The sequence below is a fragment of the Echinops telfairi genome, unplaced genomic scaffold, assembly GCF_000313985.2.
Source record: "Echinops telfairi isolate 266 unplaced genomic scaffold, ASM31398v2 ScPeMD7_9;HRSCAF=40, whole genome shotgun sequence".
NCBI lineage: Eukaryota > Metazoa > Chordata > Mammalia > Afrosoricida > Tenrecidae > Echinops > Echinops telfairi.
This window is the reverse complement of record NW_022103906.1, coordinates 47,455,619-47,474,467: the sequence shown is the minus strand read 5'-3', so window position 1 is coordinate 47,474,467 and position 18,849 is coordinate 47,455,619. Positions and strand designations below refer to the sequence as shown.

At 44.6% G+C, this 18,849-nt stretch overlaps 1 protein-coding gene across 3 annotated transcripts in view; it reads left to right on the top strand.

Annotated features, from left to right (window-relative positions):
- Positions 1-18,849, top strand: part of DLC1 (DLC1 Rho GTPase activating protein) — a 485,036-nt gene that overhangs the window by 266,679 nt on the left and 199,508 nt on the right. The window contains exon 1 of one of the 3 annotated variants that reach the window (XM_004696182.2): positions 5,054-5,217. The exons of the other annotated variants lie outside the window; for them this stretch is intronic. Coding sequence (XP_004696239.1) covers positions 5,079-5,217 — 139 coding nt within the window. The 5' untranslated portion in view covers positions 5,054-5,078. Of the gene's footprint in view, positions 1-5,053; positions 5,218-18,849 lie in introns of those variants that run through there. 3 annotated transcript variants of the gene reach the window in all.

Here is an 18,849-nt window from a genome sequence, read left to right as displayed (position 1 = left end):
GAAAATGTTTTGAGAATGATGAGGGCAATGAATGTACAAATGCGCTTTACACAATTGATGTATGTATGGATTGTGAGAAGAGTTGTATGAGCCCCTAATAAAATGATTAAAAATTTTTTTTTTCTGAGCACTGAACCCCAATAGTTATATTTATTTTTAAATTATACCCATAAATCATTATACTTATGTTATTGAAACAAAGAAATAAGACTACTTAAAGAATATTTATTTCTATATCTATCTGTAGATCTGGGTTCTAAGGTTTTCTTCCTGCCTTCTAATGGTCATCTTGCTTTCCCCCGTGTAGGCACTAATTTTAAGGAAATCTTCATTGCGATCTACCTGATTTCACACATCAGTAGATAGTCATACTGAAAACAAACCCATTGCCATTGAGCTGATCCCGACACATAGGGACCACAGAGGAGAAGGGAGAGCTGACCCAAGGAGTTTCCAAGGTGCACGTCATTCTGGAAGCAGGCTAACACATCTTTCTCCTGCAGAATACTTCATGGGTTTGAACCAGGGATCTTTTAGTTAGCAGTCGAGTGCTTAATGACTATCACCAGGGCTCCTCAGGTACTTCTAAAATAGCATTAACACTTGGAGTCCTTAGGCGACACAGATAATTAAGCACTGGAGTACTAACCAAAAGTCTGGTGGTTTGAACCCACCCAGAGCCCCCTTGGAAGACATGCTTGGCCTCTCAATCTGCTTCAGAAATATCAGTCTTGAGATGGAACAGCTCAAGCCCGCATGCATGGAGTCAGAATTCACTCAAGAGCAGCTAGCGGCAAGAACGAACCCGTTTTTTGATCTGGAGCATGCAACAAAATGTATCCAATGGAAGACTTTCAACAAGTCTGTCAGTGCACTCTGCAGGACTCCACATGCAGAAATAGTGTAAGGGAGAGACTGTACCATTGCCCACAGCAGAAATGCTCCCTGTGTGGGCTCTTGGATGCGAACATCATGGAAGATAAGAAAGGCCTGGTGATTATGAACTGCTATCCTTTGTTGTTGATATCAGGCACCATCAAGTCAGTTCCCACCCATAGCAACCATACGCACAACAGAACGAAACCCCGCATGGTCCTGTGCCAGCCTCACAATTGTTCCCATGCCGAGCCCATTGTTTCAGCCACTCTGTCGATCCATCCTGTTGAGGACCTCCCTCTTTTTTGTTGCCCCTTCACTTTGCCAAGCATGATGTCCCTCTCCAGGGACTCACCTCTCCTGACAATATGTCCAAAGTCTTGCCATCCTTACCTCCAAGAGCCCTCTCGCTGTCCTTTTTTCTTTTTTCAAAGTATTTAAATCATTTTATTGGGGCCTTGTACAAATCTTATCACAATTCATCCATACATCCTTTGTGTCAAGCACATTTGTACATTTGTTGCCAGCATCATTTTCAAAACATTTTCTTTCTACTTGAGCCCTTGGTATCAGCTCCTCATTTGACTGTCCTTTTTGCAAGACAGATTTATTTGTCCTTTTAGCAGTCTATATTCTCTCGCACCACAATTCAAATGCATGCTTTTTCTTTGGTCTTCCTTATTCGGTGTCCAACTTTCATATGCATAAGAGGTAATGGAAAATACCATGGCTTGGGCCAGGCGCAACTTAGTCGAGAAAACCTTATGTCTAGCTTCAAAATAGCCCTGGAGATCTGTGACACTGGGGCAGACAATGTCATTCATGAAACTTGCTGCCCTGCTGTTAGGTCTGGGGCTTAGCCAAATGGGGTTTTAATAACATCCTTCCTGTGCCAAAGACCCGGATCTAAGCATAGGACTAACTTTTAATTCATTTTTCGTTTCCAGTCATTATTCACATTATTTTGAAAGAGCCTACAGACACTTTGGACAGGCCGAAAGATTCCAGTTGCTTCAAAGAAGGCTGAAATCATTTTGTATTAGTACACAGAAAGTGGCCATAAAACCAACATGGATTTAAGATACACAGGCTTGGGAAGGAATAAAATTTTAAACTTTTAAAGGCCTCAGAACTTATAAATTAGGTAAAATTAGGTGAACTCTATTAATACATTGCCCAAACTTGGAACCTACATGGAAACTATTAGATACTTACCTGAGTCAATATCACTAGCTTATTTAATAAACTAGACCTTGCTGTCCAAGGATCTGGAAGAACTTGTTACACTTCTTGCCATAGAGCATTCCTGTTTCTCTGCTAATTCTTAGGGAAAGCCTGAGGAACAAAAGGGCTCCTCCATTCTCCCTATCCCCATCTGCCAAGCTGAGACAACACTAATTATCAGGTATCATCCTCACGTCCCAGAGCGATGACCTATATGAAACTTGTAGAAATACAGTTTGAGGAGTGAGTCTATAAATAGTGGATTTTTCTCAACAATTTTCTGTGGGAAATATGTCACATATCCTGCGAAGAAAGCACACACAAAAAATATTTCAAATTGGCTGTGTAGTAGGATGGTTTGGGGAGGCCTGGTGGTGTGATGGTTACAAGCTGGGCTGCGACCTGCATGGTCCACAGATCGAAACCACTAGCAGCTCCTTGGGAGAAAGGCTGAACTTTCTCCTCCTGTAAAGAGTTACCCTCAGGAGATTGTTATGAGTCAGCATTGCCTTGAGCAGCCTGAGTTTAGTTTAGTTAGGATGGTTTTAGTCCCATTCCTATGATGTGTGACTGCAGTTCATCCATAAGAAGTTAACATTTTCTCATTATTGAATTTGAATTTCATGAGTCTTCAGGAATGAAGGGCCAAGTTGCCAGCCCTATTTTGGGTTAGAGTAAATTCAGTGATTAAAGCAACCGTACTCAAAAACATTTCGCAACTCCCCTTCCCCAGTGGTCTGGGACAAGTGCTTTAATCTTAACCAAACAAAGTAACCAACTAAAGTCCAGGGTATAGAAGAGTCTGTGGCTAAGTTTGAAGTGATCTGAGCTATGGAAATTGAGTAAAATTTGCTCAGAGAAGCGGTCTCTAAATGGTTAAGAGAAATAGTTGTTGATGTCTTCTTCATCTTCAATTTGCCTAGCATTGTGTGTGGTTCAGGACTGTGCCATTATGTTTATTAAACCGAATGAACCCATCCAGGCTACAAACTTAGATATATCACTCAGGCTATGGTATTTTATGCTGCTCGCTACAAAGGGCATTCAAGTAGAGCTGCCCTGTGCAACCTGATCAGGTAACAAGCAAATTGGCTTCGAGGCTGTTAAGTGTGCTCAGACTTCTTTGAAGGAAATGAATGGAAAGAAAGAAAAAGCAAGTCAGAGAAATTGACTGACTTGGATATTTGCCTTGAAATTAGCCCTACCTTGTTAGTAGCTGTAGTGGAGTCCGTCTCTGACTCATGACAATGCTACAGGCAACAGGACTGGACCACTGTAGCCCAGGGGGTTTTCACTGACACCTGACTTTCAGAAGTAGATCCCCAGGCCTTCCTTCCTCCTCTCTTAGTCTGAAAGTTCCACTGAGAGTAGTTGAGCCGATGAGATATGTTGGTTGGAAATCAAGCCTGGTCTTCTGCATGGAAATTTGGAAGTCAATCACTGAATCAAGTAACAGACATTAAAGTGTTTTGTTATCTGTTATGAAGAATTTTAACTTGGAATTGACTCTCAGAGAGGCACAGATGACTACATACGCCAGAAGTTAGTGTTTATTTCTTCTTGTTGTGTGCCCAGGCAAAGAAGTGTATGTCTATCAAGAAACACATCCTTAGGGAGACACCTGAGTTTAAGCATTTGGAAGCCATACAAGTTGGGATATGTGGGTTACTCAGAAATGCTAATAGTACTCATGAACGCAATCTCCCTATTTTAATGATCATCCTTTGTCCAATTAAGTCATCAAAGTTGTATGGGAAAGAGGACGCACGTAGCACAAACTGAGAGACTCCAGGCATCTGTGTGGGTTGAACTGACTTCATGAATAAAAATAATTATGATCATAATTAGCATTTGTATGGTGCCTTGACATTTACAAAGTGCTCTTGCAGCATTATCTCATCTTGTAAAACTGGCCCTGAGAGATTATCTTATGCCAATATTGAACATCTGTGCCAAACCTTGAAAGCTATCAAATGGGACTTGGGGGATGGTAAGAGAAGAGAAGATTAACAGTGCGTCAAGAAGCAGCAAATCAGCCAAATGTACTGGCATGGAAATAGATTTATTTGGCACTGGAAAAACTCAAGAACATGTCTTATAAAAACAAAAAAACAAAAAACAAAAATGTTTGCCTCTATTTGGATTTCACAGTGCTTGACACTTAAAACAAACAAACAAACAAACAAACTTCTCTGGGGATGAAGCATTGATGCGCAATTACTAATAACGCAACTCATTTACTTGGAACGTATCCATAAAACACCGGGGGATATTTGAACCTTGCTTAGAGTCAAAACCCAGACCCACTTGAAATAACAGAAGCACAGTTCGGGTGAAAAGAGCGGGACCCAATTGGTGTTCGGTGAAAACTCGGGCATTCATTTCCTAGAGAGGAACAGAACCCTCCGCAGGATGCTCATTGCAGGCATCGCCTACCTCCCTTCCAGCAACCACAACTAAACATTGAACACGCTGAGGGCATCAACAGCCTCCCTGGGAATTCATGAGCGACAAAGGAGCGCCTCAGAATGCACATGCTAGTAAGACTTGACCTTGATGGTTGACGAGAAGCCTACCTGCCTCCCGCCCCGCTGTTCCTCCAAAGACTCAGCTCCCCAGGGTTGCCCGTTGGCTAGGCGCGGTGTTCAGTAAATGCAGTAGACGCGCTGTCGAGCGTGGACCCAGGCAAGTGATTGGATGACACCGGAAGCCAGCATCATCCAGATAGCCACGCAGACAGCCCGAGCGCCCGCGGCGCGAGCGCGTCCTTGGCTCACGGCAAAGCCTCTCCCGCTGTGGCCGCCGCGCTCCCGGGGGCCCGGGCCGCAGTGCGAGCCGCAATGCCGCGAGGCTGAGGGCGCCACCCCCGTCCCCGCCCCGGGGACCCGCGCGCCGCAGCCCCGGAAAGGGGTCTTCGGGAAGCGCACAGCAGAATGGTCGCTGCGCCCTGGCTGCGCTGAAGTCCGTGCCGCTGGCGGATGGGGGACCCAGAGGCCCCCGGGATGGCGCGGCCCCTGAGAGCCCCTCTGCGGAGATCCTTCAGCGATCACATCCGAGACTCCACCGCTCGAGCCCTGGACGCGATCTGGAAAAACACCAGAGACCGGCGGCTGGCAGGTGAGGGAGGGGCGAGGGGTGCTGGGGAGGGGCGCGAGGGATCCGCAGGAGAGCAACACGAGTCGCCGTTATTAGCTTGGGTGATGAAGGACCTCACCGCCGGAGGGAAGTCCATCGCTGCCACGGCAGGGTTTTTCATCTTCCTGGTGCTGCCCTTTAATGCTGCTGGAGTAGGCTTGTTTTCTTCTTCATCTTGTAACGCCTCTCCGGTTACCGACCCGATTACGTTCTAGATAAAGGTCTAGGAGAAGTTGTCGGGTGTGTGTGTTGCGGGGGGGGGGGTGTTGTTGTTTAACCTTGGACAGAAAACCAAGGTCCTTTTGCGTGTCTCAGGCTCAGTGTTGGCGAACACCTTGCAGACAAGGCGAAGAGCGCCTTCGTGCTGTCCAGGGTCCGCCTCGGCTGGTGGCGTGTCCGCGGCTGGCTAGCCGGGGGCCTCCTGGAAGGGCCTTGAGTTCCAACAGTTTCAGGTATGCCAGACGCAAGCATTTGAAATACAATAAAACATAAAAGCAGTGCCGTGATTCAGGTATTATAGGGACTCCTGTGACAGCATCCCCATGGCAAACTGTGTCTGAACGGGGCTAGGGGGCACTTCGGCCTGGTTCTGGGTAGGAAGGAGCTTAAGGAATATCCTTATAAAAAACACCTCCATAAAAACGTTTCCAAATCCAGGGACAGTGTTCTCAGACGCGTTTTGGGGCTGCTGCTTGTTGACTCCCAAGGACTGTGTACCTCTCCCATCCACATGCAGGGGTTAAAGATTATGTTTCCTTAACCTTTGGGCTTCATCCAGTTGCTTTTCGTGTGCTGCATGAAGCCCTGAATTGCTAAAATATTAGAAGTGGCCTCTAAAGTGTCCATCAAGATTTCAGTGCTGTGTGTTCTTGAGGAAAAGGTCATTTGACTTTCACGTAATTGTCTTGACATGACTTTAAGAGGGAAAGTCTAAGGCATGTGCATTGTGATGGGGGAGATTATGAAGATAATGTGCTGGTTAAACCTTCACACGCAGTATGTACATTTGCACCAAACGTTCCTGCTAATCTTTCTCTTAACAGGATTGGCCAGGACTGGGTGGAAATACACAGTCAACTCTAATCAGGGAACAGAACAACATGTTTTAAACGTATGCACTTGGTTACTGCTTTGGAAGAAAATGTGATACATTGAAGAAATCCAGTATGTTTGTTTTATAAGTATTTTATCTCAGGACAATTTGCACTTAGGCAGAGGATGTTTAAGAAATAAGATTGAGGAGTATGAAATCTACAACTACAATTAAACTGAAAAACCAAGCCCACTGCCATCAAGCTGACTCCTGCTCACCGTGGTCCATAGATAGGATTCCTGGAGCTCTGTAGATCCTTACAGGAACCAGTGGCCTTATCATTCTCCCAAATAACTATAATTAGTTAACCTTGAAAAAAAGTGTTTCTTTCATTGCCTTCTTATTTGACAATTGCATTGACTTAAGTGGAAAGATTTCAGTAATCATGAGTCTTATTAAAGGTAACCCAGAAATACTATCTTTTGGTTTGTCATTCTAATTTAGTGTAGGGCTAATTCGAACATTCCAGTTTCCCTGCCTTCTTACATTTTCGTCAATGAGGAGTGATGGCAGGGGTTGGCCTCTGGAAATCGAAGACTATCTTATTCTAGGGAAAAGTGCTGTCTCTTTCTTCATCTCTACCCCTTGTACATTAAATACATACATGGAGTTAAAATACAGCTTGCTTTAAATGTAAATTCACCAATGAAAGGGAATTTGGGGTAAATAGTTACCTATGTATAATGAAAAATAAACAAATTCTATAGTTCTACAAGCAAATGGTCTTGCAGGGAATTCCTTCCTTTGCATGGCTTTTCTCAGAGAAGTGTGAACCCCCGTAGGTATTCATGCAGTGGGACCTTCAGGTATTAGGGCTGAAAAGGAGAAGCCGAGGCAGTGCAGGGGATAACCACTCAGCAGCTCTTCAAAGGCCAGTGGTTTGAACCCACCAGCCATTCTGCTGGGAGAAAGACGTGGCTTCCACCGGATCAACAACCTGGGTGACACTATGGGACCTTTCTGCCTTGCCCGGGAGAATCACTATGAGTTGGAATCACTTTTGATGGCAGTGAGTTTGGTTTGGATTGATTTGTCCATGGAAAGGAATGACTTTAACAATGGATTCTAATTACTAGAGACCTGCTGCCCCCTCCTGAGTGCTTAGCTCATCATAACTCATCATTCACTCAGTTTTTGTCAAATTGATCCAGAGCCCATCTAGACGATAGCACTTCTTTTTTTTTTAATTAGTTGGGATTTAATGCATGTGTCATATCCTTCCATATTTCAGTCACATCAAGTAGAATGTACAATTGCTACCACAATCAGTTTCCGAACATCCTTTTACTACATGGACTCTTTGGCAGCATCTCCCTTTTACCCCACCTCCACCACTGTACCCCCTCCCCCCACACCCCTTATTCTACTTGCTGTCCCTGTGGGCTCATCACTCCTGGGTTTCATATACCAAAGATTGGAACAGCATATAGCACAGCTTCAAGAGGGTGGCTTCCATTGACATAATACCTCTGAGATACACTCTGATATGGACAAACAAAACCCAAGGAACACAGTACACATCAAAAATACAGACTATTTTAGAAACCGCATCAGGTCCAGCCCGCATTGTAAAGGGGGATCTGCTGACCAAGTTTTAGCTGTTCAGGTCAGATTTAGGCCTTCAATCTTCTAGATTCCTCTCTCCCAACCACTCTGTTGAGTGACCACTTTCCTCCCATCCCTCACTTCCCCTCAAACGTTCCCGCCACAAGCAAGCCCTCCCACGAACCAAAGGTTAAATACTAGTGGTTAATTTTGCACAAAAACTCATGGCTCTAAACATCGGTTTATTTTGTACCCTAGCCTTACTTGTAAGACTTGGGGGGCAGATGAGAGTCCGAAGCTGCCTTTTCACTTTACGCTGTGACGTGAATGAGGGCACAGGAGTGGTGTGCTTTGAGGCATGTCCAGGAAAGTGATTCCCTTAACAGAGGCTGGAATGTCATCACCATGATGATTGTGGCCCTGTTGACTTTCTTTACATTTCTCAAAACGAAATCAGGGATGGTGTGTAAGAAACTTGGTGAGATCTCAGGTCCGTTTTGAGATTGAGCTTGATTTCTTCCAGAGGTTGCACCTGCCCTTAAGTTTTGGTGACAGAAAGTATTTAGTCATGGCACGTGGTTTTAGATTTTCTTGTGAGGTTGTGCGACGCATACTGGCACCATACTTTAACAGCCCTGGAGGGTCAGTAGTCCCGTGCTCGGCTGCGGATCAGAAGGTAGGTCAGAACCCACCATGCACTGTGGTGGATGAAGATGGCAGTCTGGGGCAGTCTGCCTTGTCCTATAAGGTTGCATTGAGTTGGAGTTGATGTGATGGCAGGGTATTGTAGTTCCCTTCTGCTCAGTGGAGCCTCTAGTGGTGCCTTGTTCAATTGCTTGGCTGCTAACCCAAAAGTCAAAGATTCCAATCCACCAGCCACTCAGTGGAAGAAAGATGTGTAAAGTTTACCCTATGGGCAAATTTTCATAGGGTCACAGAGAGTAAGACTAGACTCAATGGCAGTAGATTTAGGTAATTATTCTTTTAGTTCTTCTGCCCTAAGTCATTTCATGTATATAAAAAAAAGATATTTCCTTGCCTCATTTCCTTTATAAATAAAGCAGGATCCACAGCCTTCTATAAGCACAGGTCAGAGCTGCCACCAAGGAAAGTTCTTCGAGTTGTAAGGAAAGACCGAACTTCCGTGGTTATTCTTCGTTCTCCAGCCACCTTCCACAGAAGTTCGTCTTTCTCCTTTCCTCTCTGTAACCATTACTCTCCGTCCTACACGTGGACTGTCTTTTTCCCTCAGAAGACAAGTTGACACTGAGTTTTCAGTGAATTAGCCCTTTGAGGGAAACCATGGTCAACTATAGAAACCAGTGGGAGACAGTCCTCTGGGTGCACTGCATGACCTTCTCATGCCTGCTTGGCCTCCTCCCCCCATCTCAGCACAGCCAATCCTCAAATGCCCTTTGTTACATAGTAATCCTGACATTGGGCATATTTCATTCCTGAAGACCAATTGCCCTTTCATATGGGGCTTTTTTTTAACTATATAACTATGCTTTATTTCTCTTTTGAAAAAAAAAAAAGACCTGAATATTAGGATCATAGATAATTTTTTCTCCTCTTAGCCTACCTTTATTTTTGTCCTACTGTTTCTTTTTATTTTTTAATCATTTTATTGGGGGCTCGTACAATTCTTATCACAATCCATACATACAACCATTGTGTCAAGCACATATGGGGCTTTTTATTCTTTTGTGTACTAGCAGATATTTTTTATATTGAATTATGGATTGTGTCTATTGGACTGCAGATTATATCTCAGAATAACATTTTGAAGTGTACGAATCAAATAAATATAATTATAAAGGATTTATAGTGAAATCTAACTGCCAAAGTATTAAAAATCAAATTGTGACAAAATAGTATAACATCTGTTCATAAGGTTTGCAATGGGGAATTTTTCAGAAGTGCATCACGAGGTCCTTCTTTCTAACCTGAAATCATGGTGGCATCACTTCCAGTTTACAGCAACAGATGGACAGGAAAATGGTGGTTATCACAACACTTAAAATTAATATTTAAAATATGCATAATGTCAACATGGTAAACATTTCAGCAAAGCTTCTAGACTAAGATGAAGGGAGAGGTTGTTCACTAATGAGGGATTAGCCACTGAAAACCTTATGAATTTTAGTAGAACATTATCTGTTATAGTGCCCAATCAAAGTAGAGCTGTCCTTAATAACATGGTTAGAGCAAAGCTTTCAGGACCCAATTTAAGAAAAAATCATTTTATTGGGGGCTCGTGCAACTCATCACAATCCACATATACATCCATTGTGTCAAGCACATTTGTACATTTGTTGCCATCATCATTCTCAAAATATTTGCTTTCTACTTGAGTCCTTGGTATCAGCTCCTCATTTCCCCCCTCCCTTCCTGCACCCCCTCCCTCATGAACCCTTGATAATTTATAAATTATTATTATTTTGTCATATCTTACACTGTCCAACATCTCCCTTCACCCAGTTTTCTGTTGTCCATCCCCCAGGGAGGAGGTTACATGTAGATCCTTGTAATCGGTTCCCCCTTTCCACCCCACCTTCCCTCCACCCTCCCGGTATCACCACACTCACCACTGGTCCTGAAGGGATTATCTGTCCTGGATTCCCTGTGTTTCCAGGTCAGAACCCAATTTTGCTGATGTGGCATAACCCAAAATGAGACAAAACAACAGCACACATCAAATAATTGGAACAAGGGATATATGAGGTTTGAAACTAGAAAAGCTTGAATTTCTTAAAAATTAAATGGGATACTTTAAGACAGACACCGTAGGTACAAGGGAGCAGAAATGGACTGCTACGGGACGTTTTGCATCGAAACATCATATGGTCTGCTGTATTGGAATGATACACTAAAGAGAACAGTGTTACCTTGATTACCCAAACACACACACAAACAACACACAATTGAACATCTAAACTGATGTACACAATTGTCGGTGATCAGATTTTATTCATACACTGACCAGGCATACCAGTTAATGTGAATAATAATAATGATTCCAACTTATCAACAATCATTAATACCAATGATGAAGAAATTGAGAATTTTCCCAACTTTTGCATCGGAAGCTGATCAAACATGCAGTCAATATGCACTGATACTTATAGTGACTTTAATAGACATGTTGGAACCAGAGAGAGGATTGTTGTTTCTGGTGCCGTTCGGTACCATGGAGTTGGTTCTGACTCCCAGCAACCCGGTACACAACAGAACAAAGCAGCCCCGGTCCTGGCCATCTTCCTTCGAGGTGCAGCCACTGTGTCAGTGCGTCCTATTGAGGGCCTTCCTTTGCACCATAGCTCTGCTTTTCCAAACACGATGGCCTTCTCCAGGGACTGGTCTCTTGTGAAATGAAATCTAACAAGCCTTCCCTCGGCGGTAGCATTCTGGATGTACTTCCTCCAAGACCGATCTGTTTGGTGTTTTGGCACTCCGTGGTACTCTTCAATATTCTTCACTATCACCGTAGTACAAATGCATCCGTTTTTCTCAGTCTCCCTTAGTCAAAGTCCAATTTTCACATGTGGATGAGGCCACTGGAAACGCTGTGGCTTGACTCAAGCATGCCTTAGTCCTAAAAGCAGCATCCTTGCTTTTCAAAACCTCAAGGTCTTGTACAGTAAATTTACTGAATGCAATGTGTTGTTTGATCTCTTGATTGATGTTTCCAATAAGTATTGACTGTAGATCCAAGCAAGATGAAATTCGTGAAAACTTCTCTTTTCTGTTACCACGATGTAACCTGTTGGTCCAGTTGTGAGGATTTTGCTGTTCTTTACATTGAGTTGTAAACCATACTGAAGGCGGTAATCCTTGATCTTCAGTAACAAGTGCTTCAAGTTCTGCTCATTTTCAGCAAGCAAGGTTGTGTCATCTGCATATCATGATATGTTAACAAGCCTTTCTCCAATCCTGGTGCTACATTCTTCTTCATATAATCTAGTCTCTCTGATGATTTGCTCAGCATCCAGGTTGAATAAGTGTGAAAAGACATTAAAACCCTGATTGATGCATACCCTTCCTAAATTTAAACTATGCAGCATTCCCCTTGTTCTGCTCACCCATTTGCATCTTGATTCGTGTACAAGTTCCACATGAGCACAATGAAGTGTTCTGGAATTTCCATTCTTCTCAAAGATATCTGTAGTTTGTTTTGATCCTCACAGTCGAATGCCCTAGCATAGTCAAATACAAGTAAGCGTATTTTTATGTTCTCTACTTCCAGTCAAGATCTTCAGCAACGATATTCCTTGTTTCACATCCTCTGAATCCTGCCTGAACCTCTGGCAGCTCCCTGTCAATGTACCGCTGCAACCTTTGTTGGATGATCATCACATTTTACTCACACCTTATATTCGTGATGTTTTTCTATAATCTGAGCTTTCTGTTGGGTCACTTTTCTTTAGAATGGCCACAAATTTGGATCTCTTCCAGTTAGCTGGCCAAATACCTCTCTTCCAAAGTTCTTAGCATAGATGAGTGAGTGCCTCCCATGTTTCATCAGCTTGTTGAAACATTTCCACTGGCATTCCATCATTACCTGAAGACTTGTTTTTGGCTAATGCTTTAAGTGTAGCTTAGACTTTTTCCATTAGCTCCACTGGTTCTTGTTCATGTGCTACCTCTTGAAATGGTTGAATGTTAACTTAATTACTATTGGTAAGTTCATGACACCTTCCCATAGCTCACCAGTTCTTTGTCATTCGTGTTCAGTGCATCGAATCTGTCCTTGAAATGTTCTCAACATTTGAGAGGGATAGCCTGAAGGTCATATATGGTTCTCATGGACTTGTCTGAATGTTAGTCAACTTCAACCTAAACTTACATATGAGCAATTGATGGTCTGTTTCACAGTAAGCCCTTGGCTTGGTTTTACCTGCTGATATTGAACTCCTCCATCATCTCTTCCAACAATGTAATCCATTTGATTTCTGTGTATGCCATCTAGAGATGGCTATGTGTATTGTCTTTGTTTTGTTGGAAAATGGTATTTGCTATGAATAAGTTGTTGGTATTGCAAAATTCTACCATGCCACCTCCAGCTTTGTTTCAAACATCAAGACCAGACTTCACTTATTGACTAGCTCACTATCCATTATTTTCCACTTAGGACAACTTTGAAAAAAAAGCTAAAGGGGCACTTGTGATGGTTTGGGCCAATTGGGGGCTGTTAATGGTCCTGGGGTGCACCCTCAGTGATATACCAGATGCCTCTTGATGACCTGGCTACATGGGATGACAGCCAACAACCAGCCCTGAGACGCGTTCTTCCATTTGTCTGAGACCTCTCAGCCTGGCCACAGAGGGCCTAGGGTGATGGTGGGAAGATTTGAGGCCATGGGCAGACTAGTGCAAGCCAGGCAAAGTGTTGGGGAGATCTGTGGGGAGAGTAGGAAAGGGTATGGGTCATGGAGGCTACAAGGCCGGGGTAGGGTGGATGGAGAATGAGCAGGGAACCCTCAGGGCTGGAGCTGGGGGGTGATAGTCAGCAAACAACACCTGACCACCCGACTCTGCCCCCCGTGTGCTCCTCAGTGGTGGGGCGGGTATGGCCCGCTGTGCCACTCACTGAGGCCTGCCAGGGGTGCCAGACAAGTGAAGTGGGTGGTGGTAGGGAGTGGGGTGGGGCTGGCCTTGAAGATGGTCTCTGAATTCACATCTCTTGCTTCACTCTAATTTCACATGCCATCTTTGAAAGCTAACCACATCAATAACTTAGGAATAGGTGTCGGTGAAAGGGGTAGGGGTTTTCTATTCTGATTACTGGGAGACAAGATATATTAAGGGGAAAAATGCTCCAGTCAATAAGAGAAAGAGAAGAAACTGGAGTGTCCAAGAAGAAGTTTGAAACATTGAGATAAATCGCACTCCAGGTGAGACTGAGTGAGCATAAAAAATAAGTTCTTTACAATATTATGTTGGATCTTCCCGGGATCGTTTGTTGAGTGTTTGGTAGCTCATTGCAAAATTCTGTCATGCCACCTCCAGCTTTGTTTCTAACACCAAGACCAGGCTTCACTTATGAAATAGACTTTTACCTTTCACTTTCACTGGGTCCCCAGCTCCTTAGTAAAATGAATGCCTGATATGTTCTGAAGTACACTGGCTCTGGATTCAGTGGGGCATCAAGAATCCTGGCCCAATGCCAGCGCCGGGCAGTCCCAGACACTGACTCCTGTGAACTGTTTTCTGCTCATTGGTTCACAGTGTAAAGCAAGTAAGGACATATGTCATGCTTTTTAACTATGAGTGATGTATGCCTCAAACTATGCAGGCTCCTCCTGTCAACAAAGACGCCTCTGAATGTACAGGATTCTATGGAAGACTTGAAAGAGTCCGACAGACAAACCATTGCTTCATGAGACGCTCCCACATTTGTGGAAAGCAGATGTGAGCATGCATCTCTTAAGTTAAACCAAAACCACCAACCTCATTGCCATCAAGTTGATGCCGACGCACAGCGACTATTTCAGTACAAAGAGGGTTATCCTGGTGCCGAGGCTTGCGTGGGGAGAGGCAACATCACTTAGTGGCTAAGACAGTCTGAGTAGGAATCAGTCCTAGCTTTTCCACAAGGTAACTGGTCAAGGCCCTCTGTTTTTCACAATCTAATGACGAGAATAATGGGACCTACGCTATCAGAGTGTCTGGAGGACTCGGATGTGTAAAGGGCTTAGAAGAGTCACCTGTATAAAGAAAGAATTCCTTAAGTTGGGATCATGTGACCCCTCTTCTCTACTTTTCCTCATATTTCACTTCCTCAGATGCCTTGACTTTATTAACATAACACCAGCCTAATTTCCCTAGGCAGCAGTAAAACTACCAAGTCCAAAACAGAACAGAAAAGACAAAGTAAGTGCAATTTATTTCTGCTTCCCTGGAGAAAGGAGCCTTAGTGACATAGCAGTCACATGTGGGGCTGCTAACAGAAAGGTCAGCAGTTTGAAACCACCAGACGCCCCGCTAGAGAAGAATCAGACTGTCGACCCCCATAAAGAGTTGCAGTCTCGGAACCCACAGGGGGCAGCTCTACCCTGCCTGGAGGGTCCCTATGAGTGGGAATGGACTCGGTGGCGGGGACATGTTTAGGAGCACTGGAGAGGAAGGGGGAGGGAGTGGAGGGCGTTTGTGCAGACCTTGCTCACGGGCGGGACGGAGGGACTTGCGAAGAACCATATTCACATGCTGGTGTGGGAGGCAGCCCTGCATCAGAGTCTGTCAGCTTAGATACACAATATCTGAGTTTTCCCAAGCGAGTTGGAACCTGCTTCGAAAATTGCTCTGTCGATGGATCCAAACAAGGGAAAGAGCAGCAGCACCCACGGGCCTGGCGTTCCAGGCCCGTGGCTCAGCTGGGGTACGGGAGAAAGTATGCTAAATGTCAGGGCTGCCACTTGAAAGGGATATCGAACACACCTCTTTCGAGAGCACAGTGTCAGTGCAGTGGCTTTCTTTATTTAAAGTGTAAGTAGGATGGTCTGCACGTTTGCCCCAGCTCACTGTCATCGCACTAACTCCATGGGCTGAAAAGGCAAAGGCTTGGTACCAGAATCATTGCTCTCCAGTTCCTCCACTTAGCAGCTGTGTGAAATACAGAGATCTGCTCCATGGAGGTCCCAAAGCAGAAAGCTTCACAGATGCACGCTGCCACATATTCCCTACACACACACACACCCTCATAGAGTGACTGGTGGGCTCGAACTGCTGACCTTTCAGGTAGCAGCTGAGTACTTAACCACTGTGACCCCAGGGCTGGGCCCCAAAGGGCTGGTGAAGCTCAGCTCACTGTCACCAAGTCTGTTTCAACTCATAGCCTCCCGATGTGGAACAGAGTGAAGTTGACCGTGGGGGTTTCGAGTCTGTAAATCTTTACGGGAGCAGAAAGCCTTACCTTTCTCCTTTGGAGTGGCTGGTGGGTTTGAAGTATGCTCAATACTTAACCCATTTCATTACCACGTCTCTTGAAAGGTTAGCAAAAGGGTCATTATAGCAACTACGAATCAGAATCAAGTCTTTGGCAGTGAATATTTTGGGAGTAGGGCCATATTACTTACTGGTCTGCTGAAGGATCAAAAACGACACATGAATGACATACGTAATTTTTTTTAAAAAGGGAGTGGGGGCAGGGATTATTGGAAGAGTCGCCTGGAACACTATTCCAGAGGAAGTATTATGAAAAGCTTGAACTTGGGAGTTAGTGCAGATGGTCAACAGATGCCACTGCTAACCAAAATACCAGAAGTTTGAGTCCACCATGGTTACTTCTGAAGAAAGTCCTAGGGATCTACTTCCAAAAGGAGTCAGTCATCGGAAACCATATGGAGCCAAGTTCTCTGATGCACAGCTGGTCTCTAAGAGTCAGAATCAACTCAACAGTAGCTGTTGGATTGAAGTTAAGTGTGCCGTTGTGTCGGGTTCTAATCACTTGCTCGCAATAACAATCTGCCGTTCCTGAAGAGACGTGATGCCCGTCAGAGAGTGTGCACACCTCTCTGTTAGCTGTGGATGACCCCGGTGGATTTGCCTCACCCCCTCCGTCCTCCTCTAGGCTCCTCAAGACCAACCCCGCAACTTTGGAGCTATTATTATGTTAGGTGCCATCAAGTCAGTTCCGACTCGTAGCGACCTTTTGTACAACAAAACGAAGCGCTGCCCAGTCCTCCACCATCCCCACAACTGTTATTATGGTTAAGCCCGTTGTGGCAGCCACCATGTCAACTGGTTTGTCAAGCAGTTGCCTGGAATTGTGGATGACGACTTAGTCTTGAACAAGAACGAAATTCTCCATCACCAGAATAATGAACTTACAACCCTCCCACTACACTTGCTTTTCTTGGCACAACTAAATGTAAGGTCTATGTTTCGCATTTTTGAGGGGGCAGCTTTTGTTCATATGCATTAAGTGTGGCAACAGACAATGGATAGTCATTATCATTAAACACATCGCTTAGGACAAATAACATAATAACGATAATTAAGTTCTCACTTTGAGTGGTTATGGTGTGCCAGAGCCTATACTGAAAGCTATAAAAGCATGTTGTCGTTTAATGTCTAAAACAATGCTGAGAAGTAAATACTATTTTTATTCTTCCTTAAATTAATGTTTTGTTTGACTAAGGATCCCCAGTGGCGTAGTGGTTAAGCACTTGGCTGGTTCCAAACTCCTGGCCTTGCAATTAGCAGCCCAGTGTGTTGCACACTACACCACCAGGCTTCCCTAAGCCCCATCTGTCCACTGTGAACATGACGTGATGAATGCCTTTGAACTCAAGAAGTCGCCCGCATGGGTAAGGTGAACCCATTGTATTTAAGAAGACTTGGGCAGTGTCTCTTGGGTTTGGGATGGTGTCTGAAAGCATCGCAGTGATTTCTAGCCATATGAGAAAAGGGCAGGCTTAGACTAGGAGAATGTGTTTCTCATGAATGCATGTTCAATCAGTTCATTTTCTCCCACACCACAAACTGTAGACGCTATGCTTACAAAAGGATGAAAGTGGAAGGGTGGGCAGGTGTGTAAAGTTTGAGGGAAAACTAATTTAAATGATCATGCAGCTCTCCATGGACCCAGCTCCTACCTCCCGCGGAGAATACACTGGTGACTGTGGAGGCGTCTCTGATTCACGATGAAATTATGTGTGTCCGAGGGTTTTGAATGGATGATTTTTGACAAGTGGGCCATTGGGCCTCTCTTCTGAGGTACCTCTAGGTTAGCAACCAAGAAGGTGAACCATTTACGCTGCTCAGAGACACCCTCGTGAGGAGAGGGTGAGTAACTGAGAGGGTCATGCTGTATCTCTGGAGCCAGGGAAGCGAAACATCTTCTGTGCAGGCAAGTCGGTGCGTCTGCCCCGCAGAGCTGGCCATTTATAGGACTATAAGACTCATTGCTTCCAATGCGTTATGAGATCATCTTATTCAACACTTCTTTTTTGAGATGAAATGCTGAGCTATTTTTAAAGTTTAAATGTGCTAAAGTCTACAAATAGATGTCACTAGCATGTGTTACTGGCTCACTTGAAAATCAGAAGGAACTAAAATGAGAAGCTATATTGTAAATAGTTTCATGTATAGCTGGAATTACTCTCATGTTTCAAAGTACCTGGGCTCCAAAAGTGAAGCAGAGTGCCCCAAGACTGTCTGAGGGAGCAGTGGTGTAGCCATTGACTCGGCTGGCTTCCGTCAGGAGCACGATGTGGCACTCGGCCTCTGGAGATTCACAGCATGGGAAACCCTGTGGGCCGGTTGGACTCTGTCCTGTAAGGTGACTACAGGTCAGAATCAGCAACCCAGCAGTGGGGTTGCTTTGCTTTAAGTAGGTCTCTGAGTTTGTTCTTAGGAAAGCAACTTGGATGTGAGAGTCTCTGTGGCCCGGGGAGGCCTGGCGGGCAGTGCGGTATGTGTGTTTGCGGTGGGGGTGGGGGGTGGGGGGGGAGATGTAAATGTAGCCATTGTGTATTGAAAGCACAAGAGTTTTTCTCAATAGCACAGCTATGTTCAGCCAAATAGATCATTTAAATGCCCTTCAACATTGGAAGACATCCGCTCACTAATAACTCCACCAACCCAGTTGGTGGATCCCTCTCTGTCTTGGTTATCCAGTGCTGCTGGCAACAGAAATGCCACACAGGAATGGCTGTAGCAAACAAGTGAGGAGGCTAGACGTCTGACCTCAGGCGGTTACTCTGGGGAAGGGCACGACCACCTTTCAATGTCGATGTGCTTGGCTTTCTTGGAGCTTTCCGCAAGTCTTGGCATCAGCCTCCTCCAGGGCTTAGGAGATGCTCCATGCAAGGACTCTGGAGCCAACAGAAGCACGTCACTCGTGGCTCTTCTCTCTCCATTGTACAGGGCTCCCTTTCTCCATTGCTCGCCTCCCTTTCCTTTTATCTCATATAAGGCAAAAGACGTGACTCAAGTCAAGGTGGGAATTAATTACATAAGATCACAAAGGGGAG